General features: G+C 37.1%; 1 protein-coding gene across 1 annotated transcript in view; it reads right to left on the bottom strand.

The window, feature by feature from the left end:
* The window catches only part of CPA6 (carboxypeptidase A6), a 91023-nt gene that overhangs the window by 69112 nt on the left and 2882 nt on the right, over positions 1 to 19029 (bottom strand). Inside the window, exons 2-4 of the mRNA XM_008053303.1 lie at positions 15447 to 15561; positions 13421 to 13522; positions 10962 to 11063 (exon numbers count right to left, since the gene is read on the bottom strand). Coding sequence (XP_008051494.1) covers positions 10962 to 11063; positions 13421 to 13522; positions 15447 to 15561 — 319 coding nt within the window. The remainder of the gene's footprint in view (positions 1 to 10961; positions 11064 to 13420; positions 13523 to 15446; positions 15562 to 19029) is intronic.

Genomic DNA, 19029 nt, shown 5'->3' on the forward strand with positions numbered 1-19029 from the left:
AGTGGACCTTGAACAATTATCATAATACTATAAGAAAGGGATTGGCAGTAGTGGGAAACTGCTGAGGGATGGGGGTGACACACCTCATCAACAAGGGTACCTGCATAATGAACATTTGTATACCTAACCCTGAATTGTACCTCACATCTTAAAAAAAAAGATCACAATTGTTCTCCTTTAACTTTTAATACAATGAGTTGTATTGATTAACTTTTGAGTATTAAACTGAGCTTGCATCCCTGAAATAAACCATACTTAGTCATGGTGTATAATTATTTTTATAGATTGCTAAATTCTATTTGCTACTACTTTGTTAAAGATTCTGCATCAATTTTCCAGAGGGATATTGCTCTGAATTTTTTTTTTCATGTACTGTCTCTATCTGGTTTTGGCACCAGGCTTCATCAAATGAATTGGAAGTTTTCCAACCTCTTCTATTTTCTGAAAAAGATTGTGTTAAATTGGTGTTAATTCTTCTTTAAATATTTGGTAGAATTCTCCAGTGAAACCTTCTAGGTTTTGCGATTTCTTTTTTGGGAGACTTAAAAAATCATAAATTCAATATTTTTATTAGCTATAGGGTTATTCAAATTTTCTGTTTCCTAATAAGTGAGTTGTAGCAGTTGGTTCCTGGTTTTAAGAAACTGTTTATTCAGCTGGTGTTTTTTCAATAAGTTCATTCATTTTGTCTAAGTTGTCAAGTTTATATATGTAGAATTATTCATTATATTTCCTTATTATCCTTTTGATATCTGCAGAGTTTGTAGTGATAGTCTTGGTTTCATTCTTGAAATTGCCAATTTGTGTCTTCTTTTTTTCTTTGTCTCTCTTGCTAGAGCTCTGTCAATTTTTTAAAAGGACAAACTTGCACTTTTATTTATTTATTTTTATTGTTATTTTTATTTCAATAGCTTTGGGGGTACAAATAGCTTTGATCTGGGCTTTAAGTGTACCCACCACCCCCACCTGTGCACATTGTTCCTGATAGGTGATTTTTTAACTCTCTACCCCTACCCTCTTCCCACTTCTGAGTATCCAGTGTCTATTATACCATTTTCTTTGTCTTTGCATATCCTTAGTTTATCTCCCAATTATAAATGAGAACATACAGCATTTTATTTTCTGTTCCTGAGTTCAAGTTCACTTAGGAAGATGTTCTCCAATTCCATCTAAGTTGCTTCAGAAGATATTATTTCATTTTTTTGATAGCTGAATACTATTCTATGGTATATATATGCCACATTTTCATTATCCACTGATCAGTTGATGGGCATTTGGGTTGATTTCACATCTTTGCAATTGTGAATTGTGCTGCAGTGAACTTGTGACTGCAGATGTCCTGTTTATATAATGACCTCTGTTTCTTTGTGTAAATACCTGGCAGTGAGATAGCTGAATCAAATGGTAGATCTACTTTTAGTTGTTTGAAAAAGCTCCATATCACTTTCCATAGAGGTTGCACTAATTTACACTCCCACCAACAGTGCATAAGTGTTCCCTTTTCTCTGCATCTGCACCAGCATCTGTTATTTTTTGATTTTGCCATAATGGCCATTCTGATTGGTGTAAGGTCATTGTGGTTTTAACTTGCACTGCCATGACATTGAGTGATGTTGAGCATTTTTTCAAGTTTGTTGGGTCATCTGTATATCTCCTTTTGAGAGATATTTGTTCATATTGTTTGTCCACTTTTTAATGGGGTTACTTGCTTTTTTTCCCTGATTTGTTCAAGTAGATTCCGGATATAGTTCTTTGTCAGATGTATAGTTTGTGAATATCTTCTCCCATTCTGTAGATTGCCTATTTGATGTAGATTGATTTTGTTTTGTTGTGCAGAAGCTTTTTAGTTTAATTAAGTCCCACTTGTTTATTTTGATTTTAGTTGCATTTGCTGTTAGAGTTTTAGCCATAAATTCTTTGCCTATGCTGGTGTCCAGAAGAGTTTTTCCAAGGTTTTCTTCTAGAATTTTTATGGTTTCAGGTCTGACATTTAAGTCTTTAGTCCATCTTGAGTTAATTTTTGTTTATGGGGAGAGATAGGAATCAAGTTTCGTTTGTCTGTACATAACTATTCAATTTCCCCAGCATCATTTGTTGACTAGGGTATCCTTTCCCCAGTGTATGTTTTTGACAGCTTTGTCAAAGGTCAGTTGGTTGTAGGTATTTGGGTTTATTTCTGGATTCTCTATTCTGTTCCACTGGTTCATATGTCTGCTCTTGTACCAGTACCATGCTGTCTTTATTAGTACAACCTTGTGGTCTAGTTTAAAGTCAGGTAATATGATGCCACTAGCTTTGTACTTTATGTGTAGGATTGCTTTGGCTATTCAGGCTCTTTTTTGGTTCCATATGAATTTTAGGATTTTTTTCTAATTCTGTGAAAAATGGCATTGGCAATTGGATAGGGATTGCATTGACTCTGTAGATTATTTTGGGTACTATGGTCATTTTAACAATGTTATTTCTTCCAATCCATAAGCATGGGATCTTTCTCTATTTGTTTGTATCCTCTACAATTTCTTTCATCAAAGTTTTGTAGTTTTCCTTGTAGAGATCTTTCACCTCCTTGGTTAAATATATTCCTAGGTATTTTAGCTTTTTAGCTGCTATTGTAAATGGAATTGAGTTCTTGATTTGATTCTCAGCTTGGTTTCTCTTGGTATTTAGCAGCACTACTAATTTGTGTGTATTGATTTTGTATCCTGAAACTTTACCAAATTAATTTATCAGGTCCAGGAGTCTTTTGGAGGAGTCTTTATGATTTTCTAGATATAAGATCATATCGTCAGCATACAGAGATAGTTTGAGTTCTCCTTTTCCAATTTGATTACACAACATTTCCTTTTCTTGTTTGATTGCTCTGGCTAGGACTTCCAGAATTATGTTGAATAGGAGTAGCAAAAGTGCTCATCCTTGCCTTGTTCCAGTTCTGAGGGGAAATGGATTAAACATTTCTGCATTCAGGAGGACATTGACTATTGGCTTGTAGTAGATGGCTTTTACTCTTTTGAAGAATGTTCTCTCTATGTCTATTTTGCTGAGGGCTTTTAATCATGAAAGGATACTGAATTTTATCAAATGCATTTTCTGTGTCTACTAAAATGAGTATATGGTTTTTGTGCTTAATTCTGTTTATATAGTGGATCACATTTACTGACTTGGGTATGTTGAACCACCTTTGTATCCCTGGGATAAAACTCACTTGGTCGTAGTGTATTTTTTTTTTTTTTTTAATGTGCTATTGAATTTTGTTTGCCAATATTTTGTTGAGGATTTTTCACATCTGTTCATAAGGAATATTGATCTGTAATTTTCTTTTGTGTGTGTGTGTGTCTTTTCCTGGTTTCCGCATCAGAGTGACAACTAGCTTCATAAAATGAGTTAGGGAGAATTCCCTCCTCTTCAATCTTATGGAATAGTGAAATTAGTACCAGTTCTTTAAAGGTCTCATAGAATTCAGCTGTGAGTCTTTTTTTGGACTCTTTTGGTTGAGAGATTTCTAACTACTGTTTCAAACTCACTTTCATCATTGGTCTGTTCAGGGTTTCTATTTCTTCCTAGTTAATTGTTTAGGGGTTTGGCTATAATTCCAAGGATTTATCCATTTCCTCTAGATTGTCTAGTGTGTCTGCATAGAGGTATTCATAATAGTCTTGGGTGTTCTTTTGAATTTCTGTCATATCACTTGTAATGTCTTCATTTTCATTTCTGATTGAGCTAATTTGAATCTTCTCTCTTCATTTCCTAAAAAAAAATCTAGCTAGTGGTCTGTCAATTTTGTTTATCTTTTCAAATAACTCATTTTTGTTTCATTGATCATTTTTATTGTTCTTATTTAAATTTCCTTTAGTTCTGCTCTGATCTTCATTATTTATTTTCTTCTGCTAGCTTTGGGTTTGTTTTATTTGTGTTTTTCTAGTTCCTTTGTACATGATGTTAGGTTGCTGATATGTGATCTTTCAGTCTTAGTAAAGTAGGTCGTAAGCACTATACATTTTCCTCAGAGGTTTTGATAAATTGTTTCATTTTGTTATTCATTTCTAGGAATTTTTAAATTTCCACATTTATTTCATTTTTGACCCAAGGGTCATTCAGTAGCAGATTGTTTAATTTCCATGTTTTTGTTTGATTTTGCAAGTTCTTCTTGGAGTTAATTTCTAGTTTTATTCCACTGTGGTCTAAGAAGGGTCTTGATATGATTTCAGTTTTTTTGAATTTGTTAAGACTTAATTTGTGGCCTATCATATGGTCTATTTTGGAGAATATTCCGTGTGCTGATGAGAAAATGTATATTTTGTAGTTTGGGGATGGACTGTTCTGTAGATGTCTGTCAGTTCCATTTGCTCTAGGGTCTGGTTTAACTCCAATTTTTTTTTGCTGATTTTCTGCATTTATGGTCTGTCTATTTCTGTCAGTGAGTGTTGAAGTCTCCCACTATTATTATATTGTTGTCTATCTCTCTCTTTTTTTTTTTTTGTTTTAGATCTAGTAGAACTTATTTTATAAAGCTAGGGGCTCTGGTGTTAGCCACATATATATTTAAAATTGTTATGCCTTCTTGTTGGATTGCTCTCTTTATCATTAAATAGTAATCATCTCTGTCTTTTTGTTTTAACTGTTGTTAATTTACAGTATGTTTTATCTGATATGAGAATGGCTATTCCTGTTCACTTTTGGTTTCCATTTGTGTAGAATTTTTTCCCCACCCCTTTACCTTGAACCTAAAGAAGTCTTTGTGAGTTGTGTGTCTCTTGAAGGCAGCAGATTTGGGTTGTGTCCTATTTTTTTTTTTTTTGTCTTTTCTGCCAATCTATATCTTTTTAGTGGGGCATTGAGACCATTTACGTTCATAGTTAATAATCATATGTAAGGTACTACTACATTTATCATACTGGTTGTTATCTTGTTGCTTTATTTATTTTCTCTATTGTGTTGGTGTTCCATAAGGATCTGTGGTTTCCAGCATTTTTCTACTGGTGTATTATGACCTTTTGCTTTGGTACTTAAAATTTCTTTGATTATTTTTTATAGAGCTGCTCTAGAGGTGACAAATTCCTTCAGCATTTGCTTGTCTAAGAAAAGCTTAATTTCTCCTTCATTTATGAAACTTAATTTTGTGTGATACAAAATCCTTGGTTGTTATTCTGGTTAAGATTAAAAATGAGGCCCCAGTCCCTTCTGGTTTGTAGGCTTTCTTCTGAGAACTCCGCTGTTAGTTTGATAGGTTTACCCTTGTAAGGTTTTTGTCTCACTGCTCTTAAAATTCTTTCCTTTACATTAACTTTGATTATATTCCTTGGGGATGACCTTTTTGCATTGAATCTTCTATGCGTCTTTGGGCCTCTTATATCTGGATGTTTAGATAACTGGAAAGGCCAAGGAAATTTTTCTCCATTATTTCAAGTAGGTTTTCCAAACCTGTTGGTTTGTTGTCTTCCTCAAGAACACCTATGATTCTTAGGTTTGGACGTTTTACACAACCCCACATTTCTTGAATACTTTGTTCTGTTCTTTTGATTCTGTTTTCTTTATTGTTGTCTGATTGGGTTCATTCAAAAGCCTTGTCATCAAGTTCTGAAATCCTTTCTTCTGCTTGTTCTAGTCTACTGTTAAAACTTTCCACTGCATTTTGTACGTCCCTAAATGATCACTTCATTTCCAGTATTTCAGCTGTTTTTTTTGGAAGGTGTCTGTCTCTTTGGAGAATTTTAAATTTATGTCCTGAATGTTTCTTAAAAACTTATTTATGTTGGTTTTCAACTTTCTCCTGAATCTTACTGAGCCATTTTATAATTCATCTTTTGAATTCTATGTCTGGAATTTCAAAGATTTCATTTTGGTTAGCATCCATTACTGAAGAGCTAGTGTGATCTTTTAGTGTTGGAGAACTCTGGTTTTTTTCATATTGTCAGAATTGTTTTTCCAGTTTCTTCTCATTGGCCTTGTGAAAGTCAAAGTGCAGCCAACCTCAGGGCCTCGGGTGTTCTCAGGCAATTGGCTCCAGCCAGGATTTTTTTGCAGCTGTGGAGTTTGCCTTAGGGCCTGTTCCCTCCCAGGTTGGCTAGAAAGCAGCTGCACTACCTGCGAGTGTTGAGTTCCCGGGAAATGGCAGCTGGCAGTGATCAAGGTTTTTTTTCCTACACAACTTCATATGGGCTGTGGCAGGGCACGGCTGTGGGTAAGGCAGTTTTCTGTGAGGGCCTGGAGTCCTGCAACATTCAGGGGGCTTCCTAAGTCCATGGTAGGAGTAAAGAACTCCTAAATTCTCCTCACTCACCTTCCCCACTGCATCTGGAGGCTGCTGGTGAACTGTGGTGTTGCAGGTAAGAGTCTGACTAGTTCCAATCCAGGTTATGGGTTTTTCTCTTTTTTGCAAGCTGTGGTTGTGGTCTCTTTGAAGAGTTGTGGGCATGCTGCTGGTCTTTCTGGGTGTTGAGAAAACTCTATCTTGATGTACTCTATGGGAGAAACTCACTCTGAGCTCTGTCAATTTATCTTTTAAAAGAACCAACTCTTTATTTTACTTATTTTTTTCTTAATTTTCTATTTCATTAATTTCTGCTTGTATATATACTATATCCTTTCTTCTGCTTGCTTTGGGTTTATTCTCTGTTCTTTTTCTAGGTCACTGATGGAAAAGCTTAAGTTATTGTCTTGAGACTTTGTCTCTTTTCTAATGCATGCATTTGGAGCTTTAAATTTCCCTCTCAGCATTGCTTTACCCATGTCCCACAAATTTTGATGCGTTATGTTTTCATTTTTATCCAGTTCAAGGTGTTTTGTATTTCTCTTGATATTTTATCTTTGACACACATATCATTTGGAAGTGTGTTATATTTCCAAGTTGTTTGGAGATTTTCCCGTTAGCTTACTGCTATCAATTTCTAGCTTAATTTCATTGTGGTTAGAGAAAATATTGTGTATTATTTCAATTACTTTACACTTGTTGAGGTCTATTTTTTTGGTTCAGGATATGGTATATCTTAGTATGTGTTCCATAGGCTCTTGAAAAGAAAGTGTATTCTTCTATAGTTGGGTGAAGTCTATTAGATCCTGCTGGTGGATAATGTTGTTATTTTATATCCTTGCTGATTTTCTTTTTAATTACTCTCTGTTGATTTTTAAAAAATACCAAATTGCTGATACCAATAGTCTTATAAGAATTGATTTTATCAAATGCTTATTATATTCCAAACACTCTGCTGTCTTTTGCTTGCATTACATAATTTAGTTCTTGCAATAACCAAATGTGTCACAAACTGTTATCTCCATTTTTGCTGAAGCTCAGAGTGGTTAGATGATTTGCCACCAAGATCACACAGCTAGTAAGTGGCAGAGCTGACATTCTAGTCCAGGGTCGTCTGACTTCTAACTATGTGCAAGTAACCCCTATGCAATCTGCTGCTCTGTCAGGATCCCAGAAAGGATGATACATTTTCTTGAAGTTCACATTTGAGTTGAGGATGCAAACATTACAGTGATGGCTAAAGGGAAAGTTCCATCAAAGTATGGCAAAGTATGGTAGGCAGCCTTTAAGGGGGTACCCAATGATTCCCACCTCTTGATATTTGTGCCCTGTATAATTCCTTCCTTTTAAGAATGGGCTGGATCAAGGGATTCACTTCTAATTAACAGAAGATGGCAAAAGGGATGATAAGTCTATTCTGAGATTAGGTTACAAAAATACTGTGACTTCCATCTGGGACCTGTTTTCTCTTGCTTACTCTCTCTCTTGCTTGCTCCCTCACTTGCTCTGAGTGAAGCCTGGTGCCATGATTTGGCCTAGGAAGAGGCCTACGTGGCAAAGAACTGATGTCCCTGGACCACAGCCAGTGAGGACCTAAGGTCCACTAACAGCCATGTGAGTGAGCGTGAAAGCACATCCTCCTCACTCAAGTCACATATCCTCGTGCCTGGGGCTCCAGCTGACACTTTGACAGTAGCCTTTTGAGAGATATTGAGCCAGAGATACCCTCCTAAGTAGCACCTGGATTGCTAAACCATAGAAACTGAGATAATAGATGCTTGTTATTTTAAGCTGTTGGGTTTGGGGGGAAAGCACCCAAGAAAGAGAGAAAACAACTACAGGAAGTCAGACTTTTGGCTTCTGAAGTCACCTGCAGCTGAAACTTCAGGGAAGTCAAGAGATAGTAGAAACCACTGACTTGTTGGGGGAAAAAATGTAAGAATAGGGGACCTCTGTCCTGCTCACTATGTGTCTCTCTGATAGGGCTTCACTGCATGTGATTGTTATGTGACAACAAAAAGACAAATGCAGCAGGGGACAAATGGCACATGTCAGCAGAGAAAGGGCAAGATATGACATGCTGGAGTCTCTTTGGCTTTTGGGAAATGGAAGTTCCCTTAGGGTTCCAGAGGGGACACAGAAATTAGATGAGTTGAGAGCCTGGAAACCAGTCATGGGAATTCTGTGGTGAGAGAGGAGGTGACCCTGTAGAAAGGGCACTGCCTAGAGCTCCTCTCGTATCAACAACCCCTGGAAAACTAAAGATTTAACAAAGGGACCAAGTTAGTGTGAAACATCAATACTTGGCAGATTTAAGTTTATTTATATCTTCAATATCATTCTCCCTGTCCCCAATACCACCACTAATGAAAATGGGGACTTTGTAGCAAGATGAAAACATTGTTTTTACAAGCACATAATATGTAAATATTGGCCTTCTCCTGTGACTGCTACCATGTGACTGTCACTGATTGGCAGCCTCATTGCTTCCACAAAGACATTGGACTGAGTGACCTCTAGGCCTTTTCCCACTTCTAGTTACTCCTACCTGGCTCAGATGGAAAATTGCAAGTGGCAAAATGGAGGGACAAATGGAGGTCATAATCAGTGAGAGAGAAAGAGGTGTGGGAGGATAGCAGAGGCACAGGAATGGCCTGACTCATGTGCACATGTGAAAATGAAGATGGCATGGCACGGGAGGGAGAAAGATGGAGGGGGTAGACATTTCTCTCACAATCAATCATCCTCAGTTCACAGGCATCATACATGCCTCTTCCTTTTCCTGTGGTTACAATGAGTCCTCTTCCTTGGAAATTTAGCTCAGGTTACAGTCCTGCTGTATAGGTTGTGTACTATAAAAATCCAGGTGGTATCACTCATATCCTGTGAGATGCTTTGACAAGTCATTGCTCAGAAATCTTTCCACACCATTACCATTGAATTCTTGTCATTTCCATTCATTAACAAATATTTAAACAGTTACTATGTGTCAAGTGTTATTCTGTGTTGATTTGGCAGTGAACAAGATAGAGTCTCTACTCTTGGAGTTGGTGTAGGAATGAAACTGATGGTAACCACAGCAACAAGGTAAGTTTAGAAATTGTAAAGAAGAGGTTGTGTATTTTTGGGGTAAGGTAAAACTTTAGCTGAAACGTTTGGGAGATACATTCTCATGCTTTCTATAATACTTAGGACCATATTTTATCAACAGTAGCTGTTCTGTACTTAACTATCTTTCTTTTTTCCCCCCAAACTTGAAACAGCAGAAAATATGTAACTATTTATATATTGGGTATTTGATATAAGGTAATAGAGTTAATTTCTGATCATCCTTTTCATTTGTCCTAGCAAAATTAAATAGTGTTTTAAGAGAATGTGAATCACTTAATAAACTGAGTAGGAATTAAGGATACTTTTGTGGGTTTGCAAGTAGCAGAGACAGATTTTATAAATTTAGCTCATGGTCACTGTAGTCTCAACCTGCTAGGCAGGTGATCCTTCTGCCTCAGCTTTCCAAGTAGCTGGAACTATAGACGCCATACTACCATGCCCGGCTAATTTTTATGATTTATTGTAGAGACGAGGTCTCAGCAAGTTGCCCAGGCTGGTCTTGAATCCCCAGGCTCAGGCAATCCTCTCGCCTCAGCCTCCCAAAGTGCTGGGATTACAGGTTGAGCCACCACTCCCGGCCATGAGGTATACTTTCTAAGACCTAGGAGAGTCCTCAAGTCACAAATTCCATTAGAGCACATAATTTCCCCATCAAACACACTGATATATAACTGATATGTTTAAATATCCTTTGTAACCTTAATGGTTTTCTATAAATACAGGCTAAAGAAATTTCTAGGATTATTTTCTGGCTAAAACCCTTCATTTCCTTAAACTCTTTCACCTTCATTACTAGTACTAGTGATTGGTTAAAAACAATTTTTTTTTTCAAAACAAAAAGTCAAGATTAAAAAAAAATCATGGAAGTCATTACATTCTTGACAATAAATAGAAATATCAGGACATATTAAAGTGTTGTCTAAAAGGTTGCTCACTCTTTGGATAGAGATCCCATTCCTCAATGCACTAGCTCAGAGGCCTTGTGACCCAAATGAAACATTCCGAAAATGAGAAATCACTATGGGTTATTAACTATTAGGATTTCCGTTAAAACACACACACACACACACACACACACACACACACACACACACACACACTGAAAATGAGAATGTTAAATCCACAGGTACTAAAGGTCTTTTGGTATCTGAATTATAAACTCATAGCAGGAGGGCACAATGCCATCCCTTGTCTACCTCTTTAAAGTTGTGGCATATGTGAGATCATTTTGAAGGGAAGTCAAGTGATGAAGAACTTTCTGAGCTGAATATCATATAAGAAATTGCTCTGGAACACTACTGATTGGATTTTCAGTCTTTTGTCATTTGTCTGCTACTGTGGTTGGGCCTGATTTGCCACAGTTTCACAGAGGCTCAGGTTCTTTCTCTGTAATGAGGGCTGCCAATTCGAACTTCCCAGGGCAGAGGTGAGGATAAGCAATAAGAGGTCTTCATGAACTTGAAAGCAGCCCACAAAACCAAGGGGTTTATCATTCAATCAGATACCATTGGCTTCAAATTCCCACTTTGTTCCTTTAGCAGAATAAAAACACAGGGAAGCACTGACTCACTGAAATGGACATTGTGTGAAGGATTTAACTTACTTCCTTTACAAACCACTGACAAAAGGCAGGACCAATCCATTCTCTTGCGTGAATACCACAGTCCATCCAAACAGCTCTTTTGAGTCGTGATCTTCTACCCAGCTGAAAACAAGAGTATTCAGAGTAACCAACTCAGGCTTTTATTTTTGGATTCACTGACCAGCATAATTTAATAAGATTTCAGCATAATTCTTCACTATGGTTTGGTCCATTCGGTAATGCATAAAAAGGATGAAGAGATTTCCTGTCTACTTCTGAAGTCCAGGCTTGTTTATGCAGATACAATAAATATATTGCCCTAATTATAAGCAAAGAACTAAAAACTACAAAAGGAAAAGGGAAATCCCTAAAATAGGGTTGCTTCATCATTTTAATTTTTTTTTTTTTTTTGAGTTGGAGTCTCACTCTGTCGCCCAGACTGGAGTGCAGTGGCTGCTCCCGGCCACCGCAGCCTCGACCTGCTGGGCTCCGGTGATCCTTCCGCCTCAGCCTTCCGAGTAGCCGGAATTACAGGCATGTGCTACCACGCCTGACTGAGTTTTTGATTTATTGTAGAGATGAGGTCTCGCTGCCCAGGCGGGTCTCGAACCCGCGGACTCAGGCAATTCACTCACCTCAGCCTCCCAAAGGCACGGGATTACAGGCTGAGCCACTGAGCCTGGCTGCTTCATCATTTTAATATAGCACGTGACTGTTAAGTAAAAAGCTAAATCCCTCCCACCCCTTTTCTCTCTTTGTCACAAGGAATATTTCTTAAAGAAATAGCTATGTTTTATAGGTAGATAAATTCAAACTTTATTACACCACAAAATGGAAACATAAAACAACTTGATTTATAGGAATCAAGTGACAGATTTTGCTTTACAATCCTACTATATCAATATTACTCTTAACCTGGTTTCTAACCCAGTAATCAATAGGTAGCTCTTGACATTATATTCACAGGGGATCTAGTGTTCATTCATTCTTTAATTCACTCAGCTAATATTGCAGGAAATTCTTTTTAAAGTCAGACATTATGCTTAACACTGGAGATTCAAAGATGAAAAGACAAGGTATTTATATAACAGTGGGTAGGGCAGACATGGAGCCATCAATCAACCATTACTATGTGAATATCTGTAAGTTACTGTGAGAACATAGAATGTCATGTCGAATTTTCCTGGGGGAATAAAAGAAGCCTTTTTAGAAGAAGAGGACACAAATACTCCTTAAAACTTGTCTGAAAGACAAGTTGGAAGAAGCCATTTCAAGCTTGGAAGTGAATCTGAACACACCATATCTGAGAAACTCCTGGCTTAAGGAAGAAATGGCAGATGAAGTTGAACGTGGAAGTCCCTGAATTCTACATTAAAGAGATGAGGCTTCATTCTGTATTCCACAGGAAACTTCTGTCTGTGTGTGCACATGCATGCACACACACTTGTGTTAGAGAGCTCACACTGACAACAGTGTGGAGGATGGATTGGAGGTGAGAAAGTTGAGGATGAGAGCTCACAGGAAACTCAGTGCTGAGGCCGCTACTAGCGTAGTCTAGGGAGAACAGATACACAGAGAATTTAGGACAACAGTGAGAACCAGAGAAGAGGTTGGGGCAGGTCTGAAAGATATTAGAAAAAAGAATTGCCAGCTTTTGGTGATAAATTTAATATTGTTGGTTAAAATAAAGGAGAAGAATTTAGGATGATGCTCGCGTTTCTGAACTGGGAAAAGAGTGGTGCCATACTGAGTCTGAGGTGCTCTTGTAAAAATATCTACATGAGAGTGTCAAGTTGGCAATAATGAATAAATTTAAGACTCCCTAGAGTGGACTCCCATGAATAGAAAGGTCTGGGATGATTCTTACAACTATGGGGTGGATGTGCCCATCTAGAGAAGGTGTGTCCAGAACCTACGGAAAGGACAAGGGAAGAGAAGCCAGCTAGTGAGACATGAAGGAATGGTTAGAGAGACAAGAGGAGAATCAGCCAGGGGTCATTGCTGACCTTCGAAAGGAAAGTTTTAAAGGAGTTGTGAGGGCAAAAGTTGATGAGTCAAGGCCTGAGTGAGAGGTGAGGAAGCAGAGTTGGCCACTACAGGTAAATCTTTTTAGAAGTTTGGCGGAGAAGGGATGAAGAGCTACAGGTCAGTAGCTAGAAAAGAATGCAGGATCAAGGGATGGGAAAAAGACTTAGCTTCTTGCACATTTATATATTTTTGGCATTGTTTAGTCATAGGTAGCAACAACTCATGAATAATTGTATCAACAAGTCTGAAAATGTTAGCAAAAGTATTTGCTAGAATATTCAATGGCAAAAATTGCATATGGCTCAAAACATGACAGGAAAATATTAAATTATCAGATGATGCTAAATATGAGACTCTGTGAAAGATCATTTTATTTCTCTTTCCCATAAGTCAAAGTTGAAAAAGATGTTTGTTAAACATTTTGAATTTAGTTAATAATTTCCTATTTTTACCTTTAAAATAAAAAGAGATCTTCCCTCATATGATCTTCCAATAGAGAACATGTGAATGAAGCCTGAATGAGTTTTATTCAGATGATGCATCCAATTTTGAATCTAAGAGCAAATAAATAAAAAGCATTTCAGACTTTCACAGTAATGGAGCGTCAAGAGAAAAAAAGATAACAAAAAGGGAACAGCAGGTCTTAGAATTCGGATAATACACATGAAATATACAACTGAACAAAAAAATTTCTATTTTTAGTTTTCTTTGGGATATTTAATATTGCATTTCATTTTCTCCCTTTGCAGATAGTAACTTATGTCTTTAGATTCTTCCCTTATTAAAGCATACCCTCTACTATAGTATATCATTAGTATATTGGAAAAAAAGTTTTTACAAAATTTAATTGATGTGTTCTGGTTTATTTTTGAAAATCAAAATTTATTTTCATTTTCCTGCAAGTATCTTAGGGGGAAAAAAAATAAATCAACTTTAGAAAAATTGTTCAAACTACTTGAAAGTATTTCTTAATGTCCCGTACATTATAATTTGCCACCAGACAGGAGATGCTAAGGAAAAGGCATTACCTTTTGCATTTAAAGGTTATTCTACCAAGCTACACATTGGAGAGAAAACTCCAAATAATTTTTCCAGTGACAATGATGCATCTACATTGATCCACTCATACACACTTCTCTGTCATCAGGAGAAGGTATATTTGAGATGGATGAATAAGGTGCTTCATTTCTGACTTAAAAACCCTTCAAGGAATAAAGAAATAACAAAAGTATCCCACTGTTCCATGATATAAAAGGGTCTGTGCTGAAAAAAAAATTTTTTTTGAAAAGTACTCACATATTCTTTTCTTTCTATTCTTATTTAATCTAATGGGCAGGATATATATGTATATGTATATATGCACATACAAATGTACATATGCAAGCATATCTATATCTATTATATTTTAAAATTTGATTTTTTTCTACTGAGGTGCTTCTGTGTGTCAAGTGATCTAAAACCCTTCTACTGTGTCTAGCTTCAAGACTCTAAAATGTATGCTAAGACTTGAAATATGTGGAAATAATTTTGAGAGTTATCATCAAGAGAACCAAAAATACTCTTTAGATTAGAACAGGACCTCATTAATTTTATGTCTGGCATTCCTTTGTTCAATTCAGAGAAAGCATGGAAAATTTATGTATTCATTTATTTATTCATTCTGTCACCAACCATCTGTTTGGAGACCTCTATTTGCCTGTGACTGTAGTGGTGAACAAGGAAGAAATGGCCTGTCCTCATGAAACTTGTAGCTCATTAGGGGAGAAATGCAGTAACCAAATAATCACACAATTACATAACTGAAAACTGTGACAGGTATCACATCCATGTGCTATGGGAACATGTAATTCACAGGGGACTTGTGAGGGAGGGGCTTGATCCAATCTAGGAGAGTAGAAACAGCTACCTTCTTGCTTAAGCTGAGATTTAAAGAATAACCAGTTGTCCAGGTAAACAGTAAATAAAATGTGGCTGTGAAGATGAGGCAGCTCTGAGTTTTCCAGGTAGAATAAATAACAGCATGTTTAAAGGTGCAGAGGCAACGCACAGGAAGGCTGGAGTTTGGGAGGTCTCAAATTTGCAGAGGTCGTGGGGCAAGTAAAGTCTACCCTTGTCCCTCAACCAAATCACTGAGCTAACCACTCTGACTAGTTCTATTTTCCATGGCTTTTTAGTTAAGGCCTTTTAGCTGTAATTATAGCAACATTACTTCATTCTTCCATTGCACTTTCCATGTGCTTTGCAGGAGTGGGTTGGGTAAAGTCCATGAAATTAAAGTTATTTTGCTACTTCTTCTATAGCAACAAAAGGTTTAATGGAAGAGTTGAATGAACTGAGGTGCCTAGGCCAGTATAAGAGCTATAAGTATGTATTCTTTACATAGCCCATTTTCTATCATTATGCTTCTCCCCCAGTCTTTAGACTAAATGATAAAGATGCACTTGTAAACAAACAATAAAAGTTCCTTTGATTACATACTTCTTCTAAGGAGTGATAAACTTCATAATTATATCCAGAGAGGGATCTTCGATTTCTCTGGGCTTGCAAGCTACTTCCCTTTTCCAGTGCTTTCTGAAGATCTTCTATGAGAATCCTGGATTTGAAATGATAGACATGATGAAAAGCAAAAGTAGATTAAGCTGATGTAAAAATCAGACAATTAAGCTGATGTAAAAAATCAGGCAATATCCAAAGAAAATCATATGCATCTATGTACAGAAGGACTGCAGCAATCAATGTTTCTAAAAATGCCAAATATTGGGAAAATTATTTTTTCAGGAAATAAAAACTGTTAAATAAATTGTGTAATAAACTTAAAGTATAAGATTGTAGGCAGATGTCTCCAGATAATAATCTTAGTAACAAAAGCAGCTATGAGCAGCTATAATCAATTGGTGTCTATGAGCACTTACATTTGAGTACTACTTACTGGGAGGCCAGGCACTGTGCTACATATTTTATGTACAGGTGTTAGTTAATAGCTCTATTTGGTAGAGTCTATTGTTATTACCATCTTAAAAATGGAGCCTCAAAAGTGTTAAGAACTTGCCATTGGCGCAGAGCCAGAATTTGAACCTGGAAAGTGAACCCAAATTCCAATCTTGAGACTCCAAGTCCAAGGAGACATCAAGAAAACTGAGTCTAAGCTGCTTCTCCATTCCCTTGCCAACTCCTCTTTCCTGCTGCTTCTACCTGTACACATCCATTTCATCACTGAGAGACTGTTCTTATGCCATTACCTGGCATACCTGACCTAAGACTCAGAGAGAAAAGGAAAAGAAGGAAAGAAGCTACAGTCCTCAAGAGGAGACTGAAGAAATACCCAGAGTTGGTAAAAGCTATTTCACTGCCTGCCAGTAGCAGGAATGTCAAGAGAGGAGAAACTAAGCTAATCATAGTTAATGTACTTGGAATTTAAAGGCTGGGACCAGGGTGGGGGACTCTAGGCTATGTGAAACCAGCTCTAGGCAGTGTCACTAATGTTCTTGATGTGACATCTGAGCTAGATAGTTACAGGCTTGTCTTCCCAATATTCACCAGCCTCCACTAACTAGAGCACCATGCAATAGCAAAGCACTTCATTCATTTGCATTCTTAAAGATGTTAGAAAGCTCCCCCAGTGATTTTTCAGAGCCTGGCAGGTGGCTGGCTAAAAAGCTTTGCTTTCATTATTTTATTTTCCAAAAGAACTTGTTGCTTAATGGTGTAAGTGCTATTCAAAGAACATGTAATGATATCTTTAAATAACTTTTAAGGCTGATCTACAAAAGCCACTTAATTTTTAAAAAATTATCTTAAATCACCTAATAAATACTTTCTGTTTCATGAAGGAAATAGATTGACTTAGGGTCATATTGGGTATAGGACATTCACTTTCATTTATTCATCTGTTATTTATTGAACAAAGCACTTAATCAGAAATTGATCACTGGCTTATGATTCTTTTTGTTTCAAGTTCTGACTTTAAAACTGGAAACATTTCAGAAATCAAGATAAGGTGAGGTGGTTCAAAGCTTGGTCAAGTCTCTCGGCAGCAACTTGCATTGACTGAAAATGTGAGTGGAACATTAAGTCATCAGTCTGAATACCATTTTTATCAGTGTTTTCTTTCTTCCCTCAAGGTAAGAAGTTACAGATGATTAGATTTGTATAGGCTGAAGAATTTTATGATATTGCTAAGGTAGGTTGTGAGCCAAATGAACGTCTATGTCAATGTCCTGACTTCCTTGTGCTGGGAGGGAATCTGGGATGGTCAAGAAGGATGCATTTGATTAGAGTTGCAGTGTTTATAAACTGTCAACGTATTCCAGGACTGCAGGTAACCTTCAGGTATGTTTCCCTCACCGGGATCATCTATCTATTTCTCCGGGCTACTTTTTTCTATCTCAGGAAATTAAGAAAAATAAAATGTAGACAAATTTGCCAAAGCCATAAATCTATACAGAACCTCCTGCTGGATTTTCAGTTTATAAAGTCTGTGGTCCATGGTTTTGGCAGCCCTAGCAAACTAATATAGACCTCTGTTCAGTAACTTGTACTGTACCATATTAAGTCTCTAAGAAACCAAACTCAAATTAAGAAATAATGGTGATATTTGAAGTCCAGCCCCAATTTCCTTGCCAAGTAGTTGACCAGACACTAGCATATTGAGAAGACTATGAAATGGAGTCTCAAAACGGTCATTGTAAACAATTGTATCTTCTTAGTTCTTTATGGAATTATAATTCCTACCCCACTTGTGTATGCTCCTATAATAGTGACTAGAGCTATAACATTCCAAGTGATGTCATCACTCAGTACAAATCCACATCCCCAAAACTTCTAGGTTAGAGAGAAACTCTCAAAAATGGAAATTCCATTGCCAATTTTTATAAGTGCTTATTATAGAATGACCAATATATATTTTTTAAGGCAGAATGAGTCATCTCATACAGAGCGATTGATCACCTAGGGGCCAGACACATAGGGTCACATTATCTCCACTTTAAAAATCACTATAGCTATACATTATGTATTCTTGTACAGAGTACATGACAATCTTTGGAAAATACCCGAGGCTACAATACTAAAAGTCAATTAAAATGATCTCTGCCTACTGGGCCTGTGGAATTTAATTGACTCTTATGTGTTATTATCTTGGGACCAACAAAATGAATAACTCTAGATGATTGTTCTTCAGGAGGAGGCAACTTATTTAAAACACTCATTTTTTTAGACTCTATTCTTTGTGACATAAAGTGTGATATTTTATTCTATATCGGTTCCACACGACCTATATTTAATGGTAGGAAATAGAGACTTGTTAAACTAACTGGTATTTTCTTTTCTACTGAATAATTATTGATGAAGCATGTGAGTTGTTACTGAGCACCTATAGATACAATTGCCACGCTCTTTCCTGTCAAGCATTCAGAGAATCAGAGCACACTTTCAAAGCTACAGCAGTGACTAAAATGTGTCCAATATGAACAATAGTTTTATGCATAGTGATTCGGTTCTGGAAGCACAGATAAAATACCTTTCTGCAAGAAGCATACCAGTACATTAATAAGTCTGTAAATATCTTTCTGGAGGGGCAGTCTTTTTGTGGACCAGGGATGCCATTGCCATTTGGCAGCTCTTGGCCCAGTCCTCCAGAGAGAATGGGCCCTCACCATTGGCCCACAGAGCTGTCAGCCCACCCCAGGGACCTGTGTGCCAGTTTTGACAGTACGACAACCTGCTGTAAAGCTGGGATAGTCAGGGTAGTCACTTGCACTCATGCCACTCAACCCTGAAATCCTAGGATCCCCAGTGAAAGGTAAGTTACTGCCCCTTTCCCATTAATTCACACACTGCACTTCTCCTTCCAGATCCTCCACTGATGCCCCTTCTCTCCACCACCCCCTTTTCCCGGTGCACACTGGAGTTGCTCTTCAATTGTAAATAAACTTCCTATATCCTCTAGTCTTTTCAGAGAATGCTTTCTCATATTCTTGCCCCATCAGAAATGTAACCCTTAAGGACACACATTCTTTTGTGACTTTCTTTTTTTTTTTTTTGAGTCGGAGTCTCACTCTGT

The sequence above is a fragment of the Carlito syrichta genome, unplaced genomic scaffold, assembly GCF_000164805.1.
Source record: "Carlito syrichta isolate Samal-C Ts95f unplaced genomic scaffold, Tarsius_syrichta-2.0.1 Scaffold288042, whole genome shotgun sequence".
Taxonomy (NCBI): domain Eukaryota; kingdom Metazoa; phylum Chordata; class Mammalia; order Primates; family Tarsiidae; genus Carlito; species Carlito syrichta.